The sequence below is a fragment of the Porites lutea genome, chromosome 1 (genome assembly GCF_958299795.1).
Source record: "Porites lutea chromosome 1, jaPorLute2.1, whole genome shotgun sequence".
In the NCBI taxonomy this organism is placed as follows: Eukaryota; Metazoa; Cnidaria; class Anthozoa; order Scleractinia; family Poritidae; genus Porites; species Porites lutea.
In genome coordinates, this window is record NC_133201.1 from 22,977,074 (window position 1) to 22,983,739 (window position 6,666).

Genomic DNA, 6,666 nt, shown 5'->3' on the forward strand with positions numbered 1-6,666 from the left:
AAACCCAATTTTATCCAGATAACTTTATCAAAGCTTGTCTTGTTTACCAGTTTCTCTATATAAAGTATTTTACACAAAAACTGGATATAGACCAAATTATTTACAGACTAACAGAAGCGAGACACTACCTAACTTCAGATTCAAATATCATTACCAATCATTTAATATTCAGTCTCGCTTTTCGAGCTTTCTGGAAACAGTATAGAATTGGTAGACGATGTGTTTATACTTTCAACACACCATTTAAAGAATGTGAAGTACTCGGTTATCTAACAGGAATTATTTACTGGTTCTTTCACAGAGGAGTGGCTGAGGCCGTTGTTGAGTGATTTATAACTACTCCACCACTTTTCATAATTCTCCAGAGTTTGGTCAGAAATCTTAAGATAAACTAGTTTGTACTTTTCACAACCCATTTCTTTCAAAAGTTTTTTTAATTAGATAAAAAATACTTATCATTCTCTTTCTACAGTATTTTTTGTTTAGTATTTCCATAACGTGGTTATCTGTATTCATGAGTTTATTGTACAGTTCACACTTTTGTTCATCAGTTAGGTTTAGTCTTTTAGAAACTTGATTAACCTTTTTTTCATAGTGATACTTTCTCTGATAAATACTCTTTTTTCGAAAATGTAATCGATCGTATTCTTTCAAGTCAAAATAACCAAGAACATGACCATTAGTTGACCCACAAGAATCGCAAATATTATAACCTGAATCAACTAAGAAACTATCGCTTTGACATTTACTACATCTAACTTTTGTACTCACCTCCCCTTCTGATTGGGTGTTATTGTAACTTTTTAATATTTCTAAATATTTTTCTATTTCTTCTTTTGTGTAAGTCATTTATTATTATATCTTATTATCTTAAAGCGATAGTTTTTATTTTATTAAACATCACTTCACGCTTATCATCTTCAGTGCTTAGAGCTATTTTATTTACTTCTTTTGAATATATATCATGACTTTCACTTCTTATAATCTTCATCGATCTCATCTGCTTTTTACCCAAAAATAAACAATCAACATAATCTTCAAAATCTAATTTCTTTTTTATAACATTTTTCTTTATACCTTTACATTTACGAACTTCTTTACTATCCTCTATTTTAAAACTATAAAGTTTGGGTCGCAATCCAACAAAACAAGTAATTTGTTTTCCTGCTACTTCATCTTTAAACATTCCTATTACTTTTTTGTTAACTCCCGTCAGTATACCAGATGGATGACCAGGAGGATAATCAGATGTGTCAAACTTGGTTTTTATATCATGGGATATATCTTTATAAAAATCATCTGTATAAATCTGATACATCAAGCTATCAGTATCTGTAAACAATAACTCAGCCTTGTTTTTGTGCTCCTTCGTCGCAGGGTATTTCTTTTGAATATAGTTGTAATGAAAATCAAACATTAATGTTTTTGACAGATCAAGTATTGCTTGTCCAACATATACTGGTTTGTTAAAATACACTTCTGTTTTTTTCATATGAACTGCAATAAGATTTTTATCAAATATTGTTGCTCTATCAAAGTTAGGACGACTTGTTAATTTTACAGCTTTTTTTTTTTACGATCATCAATAATAAATACATTTTGTCTTTTTCTTATGTTTTCTATTGTTTTTCCAAATACAGAATTATTCATTAGTTTGAAAAAGTCCTTCTCAAAACTGTTGGCTGCTGTTTTTCGAAGTTCTGTATTTTTTCTTATGTAAGGCTCCATCCAAGAACTCTGAAAAAATGATATTCCTTTATGAACAGCAGTTATTCTCATTCCCATCTCAAGATATTGTCTTAGATTTCGATAATGTACAACATAGTTCTTTCTTGGTTTAAAATGACAAATTAGTTTTTCAACACCATTAACATTCATCTTCTCAGGTGCAAGTGGATAGTCATTATGTGTTTCCCATAGGCTGGAAGGATATTTCAAATCAACTTCAAATATATATCCTTTTCTTCCACGATTTGGCATACTATGATTTTTTTTATCCAGTATATCCATTAGTTTGTCTTTTGTTAGGTTTTTAATCCATTTAAATCCATGTGTTGGAAGCGATTGTGACATTGCCCATCCGTAAAGATTGTTTGCATCAAGATATTGGATATAAGTAGACTCCACATCAGGTCTATAATCTTTCATGTATTTATTATTCGCTTCTGCATATCTTTTTGATATGTGAGATATTCCACCACGAATTCCTTTTTCAAACATCATCAACATATCATAATCATGTAGTAACTGTAATTCCTGACCTGTTTCTTTGAGACATGCATCCCAAGCTAGCCCAGGAGATGTGTAGTAATGTGTTGGATCCAGATTGTAATGGCAAAGACAAGTTTTTCTAAAGTTTTCAAATACATCTGACAAAAGTAGGACATCAGACTTTAGGTATAGATCATGATAATCTCTAATTGTTTTACATTCAAAAGTATTCCAAACATTAATAGCGTGTTGATAATCATCAGTTATGTCTTCATCATTTAGTTTTGAATAAAAGGAGTCTTTTGGAGGTAATTGTGTTTCAGATAGTTTTTCCATTGAGGAAACATAGTCATATGGATAAACTCCCTTACGAGTTAATAACTCTACATTTTCCTTAAATATTTCTTTTGTATTATTAAAATCATCTGGTTGTAAATTACCAACAAGATTAGCAAGACTTGTTTGAAGAAACTTGAATGAATCAATAAATCGTATTTCAAAATATAATGGAATCATTTCTCCAGTACGCCAAGATTTATACTCATCAACTTTAATCTTTTTTGAAAAGGAAATATACTTTTCTTCCGTCGATGGAATACAGTTTAACTCACCTGGTAAACAAGCAAGTTGTTTTATAAACAAATGTGCATCATACCCTTGAAGATTGTGAAATATAACTGGAAGAGTCATTGGTTTTCGACACTGTAGATTGCAACTGTTATGAGCAGCTCCACGGTACTGACCAGTAAAATGACAATGATCTCTAACTTTGTCAGACAGTAATTCTTTCTTACAAATATGACAAATTTCCGCTTCATCAAATGATTTTTGTTCGGTGTGTGTTAGTCTAAGAGGTATTGGACGACGATAGAAATCATTATATTTAACAATTATTCGCCGAAGGCGAAGTTAATATTGTTGAATAATCCCCGAGACGAAGTCGAGGGGATTATTCAACAATATTAACTGAGCCTGAGGTGAATAATTGTTTTAGTATATCCACACGAAGTGATCTCAACAGAATCAGAAAGGAAACCATTAAAAAACCATTAGTTTGATTGACGGGTGAAAATTCATGCGTGAACACGAAGCCGTATACAGTGGATGCGCAAAAGTTAGATCTTTACAGTATCTTCAAACATGGCAAATGATAGTTTTAATCCTTTTGTATCGAGCTTTAGCATCAACGGTTTAAAAGAAAACGCCGAAAATTTAAATTACTACCCAATTCTGAGAAGAAAAGTATCTAGAGCTTTATTTGTTTCTGTCAACTCACCGTGAATGAGAAAGTTTTCTTCGTCGCTTCTTGCAAATGCTGTCAACAGCGGCTGCGATCAAGGTAAGCGTTGTTTATCTCCAAAGTTCTTTGCCTTGTTAACTTGCTGGCACGTACAATTTTCGAAAATATTTGCCTTCCTCTCTTCTCCATAAATTAACCTCTATTTATAGGCAAAACTGGTCTTGCGAGAAAATCCCGAAATCACAAAACAGTGACAAAGCGACCTCGTTTTCCTCTGTAGTGGTAAACATAGCTTCGAGCGTACAAAAAGTCAGCTAAAGTAAACCACTTCACAATAAATCACGCTGTTTAAACACCATGAAGTCTTTTCTTGGCTTCAAAGTCATCAGCACTTGGATACTGTGTATTTTCAAACAGGTTTTACTTTGAAACTTTGGCAAAACACCCAGTTCACGACAGCGATTTTGCTCGGCTTTATATTCACCGCCTAGCGCGGTGAATATAACGTCATAGTCCGAGATAGCTAACCAATCAGATTGCTTGAATTACCAAGATCACTGAGTGTGTATATACTAAATCTTATTAGTTACTTTTGCAATTTTAGAAACAAATATTTTAGAAATATCATCACTGTCTTTGGTTTTTGTGTAAGTAATTGGTTCAAATTTTATACCAGGAACTATTCCTTTTATATAAAAACAAAATCCTGATGGTTCATGCTTTTGGTAATTGTAATTATACGATTCTTTTGGATTAGGACTGCAAGTATTCATTGGTTTAGTAAAACATTCAAAATCCGCATAAACTACAAAGGAATTGGAAGTTGTTTGTAGTAATTTTTAAAACCCAACATCGTATTTTCTTTTGGCATTTTCACAGAAACTGTTTCATTATTTGAACAATATAAGATATGTTTTTGTAATAATTCATACTTAGTAAAATGAGTAAAGCATTTTTTACAAATATAAAATGAACCATTCTTACTGGAAGTTATTTGTGATTTAATCAAACGAGTAAAACTTTTAATTAGTGAATAGTGGGAAACACCATCTTCTTCATATAGAAACAAATCAATAGTATTAATACAGTCTTTTTCTGCCATTCTTAAAGGAAAAAACTTTTTGTTATCATTAACTGAAAAAACATTGATTCCTGGAAGAGATGGATTAAGTTTTTCAAATTTGGAAATATGACTTAATTTCATAGGAAAAGTAATTCCTTTGGTGTTAAGTGAAAACTCATACTTTTTCAAATCTTTTAATCGTGTATCATTATCTTCTTTTGGATGAAGATATCTAAGTATGCACCAAAGAAAGCATTTCTCATCTTTGTTTTCAATATTAACTATTGCTTTTTTATTTGTTATCCAATCTGGAAGAGGAATATAAGTTGATCCCTTCGTTGGATTAAACTCAACAGTATGAATTTCAAGTTGAATAATTTCTTTAAAATACCATCCACTTCCATTTTTTTGGTATGATTCTAATTCTTCAATAATTTTATTAACACATTTATGAATTAATTTATTTACATCTGTTGAATAAAGATTAGAACATGTTCCTGAATTAAAATATGCTTTATCTTCTTTTAATCCAACAACTTCCCCTTTTTTACCTAATGTTTGCTGCTCCATTAAACAAACCAAAACCATACCAAATTTAATATTTCGATGATTAGTAAAAAAATCTTCTAAAGTTTTATAAACTCTATTAAAAAATTCAACTGGTGAAATACCAGGATCTCCTTCAATAATATACTTTACAGCAAAGTTTTCAAAAGCTGATTTTTCTTTTACAAGTCCTTGATCGTATTCTTTTATAGCTCTCTCAAGAGCTTCACGAAAATAAGAAGGAGTATCTTTAGGTATCTCTTTATTTTTTATACATTCCTCAAAATACTCATCAAATGTTTTTATTTTATGAACACCTTTAGGTTTGGATTTTTTAGGTTTTTTTATATCAATTCCTTGTTGTAATTTTTCTCTAATTTTCTTTATTTTTTGATATTGCTTAATTTAATTTTTTTCTTTCACCAAATTCTTTATAATCTTTCTTCAGTCCTTCTTTTTCTTCTTCTATTATATGTCTTATTTCATCCAAAAATAAATTCTGAAATTGTTTATTATTTATAAAGGGTTGAGAACCCTGAAAATCATCAACTGATTGGTTAGACATGACGTCTTATAATCTTATTATTAGATTATAAGACTTCAAGCTAAAATTAATCACTATCACTATCACTATCATCAAATATTTCATCAACATCAATTTCTTCATCACTATCACTATCATCAATATAACTTTCATCAATATAACTTTCACTTTCACTTTCAGTATCTAAATTTTCTAACTTTTCAATATATGATTCAAAACTATAATCTACCTTTAATTTATCCTGGAATATTTTCAAACTTTCAAAAAAATATTTAAATCCTGGATAATCATTTTCTACGTTATTATCCTACTTTTCCTGATCAAACTCATAACTATCTGGATCGTGATATCTATCAGTATAATCATCTAATTGTAATCCTAAAGATTCTACAAAACTAATATCATTCTCTTTTAAATAAAACTCACTAATATCTTTAAGATATTCTATTTCTTGAGCTTTCAAAAATTTATTAAAGTGAAACTTAATATTATTAGCTTGTGGGCTATCAAATATCTTTCCATCATTATCTAATTTCTTTATAAATTTCTCACATGTCTTATCAATCCCTCTTATAAAAAGATATTCATTCTTATATTCCCTTGCATAATCTGGGATTATATTACTATTCTTAATGAAATTCTGGTAATTCGAAAACTGAGCCAGGATACCCATTTTACTAACTACTTCCCTTGTCCCTGGGTAAAGACCTCCCTCACATTTTCTCTAATAATTTTCTCTAATAATTTTTGCAAGAACGCCGTGCAAAGTATACACCAACTGGCATTGAAAATTGCCTTTAAGGGACATGAATAAATTCCCTTTTGGCATCATTGTCCCTTCCTGAAACTGACTATAAATTTGATGTCTATGGAAGTGATTCCGGTTATTGTAAACATTGTAGTGAAAGTGCTTTTGAGAAATCTAATGACGAAGAGATGTCGGAGATGTCGTTCAAAGAATATCCCGTCCGGGGGAAAAAAATCAGGGAAAGGAGGGTGGAAAATTACCGCCACCAGCGACAAAAAATAATGGCAAATGCAATTAGTTGATGAAAATGTTTC

At 30.5% G+C, this 6,666-nt stretch overlaps 1 protein-coding gene across 1 annotated transcript; it reads right to left on the reverse strand.

Moving 5' to 3' along the window:
* Window positions 1-865: 865 nt before the first annotated feature.
* Window positions 866-6,277, reverse strand: LOC140926578 (uncharacterized). Its single transcript, XM_073376305.1, has 4 exons — window positions 5,916-6,277; window positions 2,823-3,058; window positions 1,639-2,636; window positions 866-1,384 (listed from the first exon to the last, which is right to left on the reverse strand). The coding sequence occupies exons 1-4, from the start codon at window positions 6,275-6,277 to the stop codon at window positions 866-868; spliced, it is 2,115 nt and encodes a 704-aa protein (XP_073232406.1).
* Between the last annotated feature and the right edge of the window lie 389 nt (window positions 6,278-6,666).

Bases quoted from the DNA above. Each gene is read 5' to 3' on its own strand.
- LOC140926578 (XM_073376305.1), bottom strand. From the start codon at position 6,277: ATGGGTATCCTGGCTCAGTTTTCGAATTACCAGAATTTCATTAAGAAT. The intron at 3,059-5,915 runs GTAGGATAATAA...AATACCTCTTAG, and splicing joins TATGAGTTTGATCAGGAAAA to ACTAACACACACCGAACAAA. The intron at 1,385-1,638 runs GTATTTGGAAAA...TATATTCAAAAG, and splicing joins TCAAACTAATGAATAATTCT to AAATACCCTGCGACGAAGGA.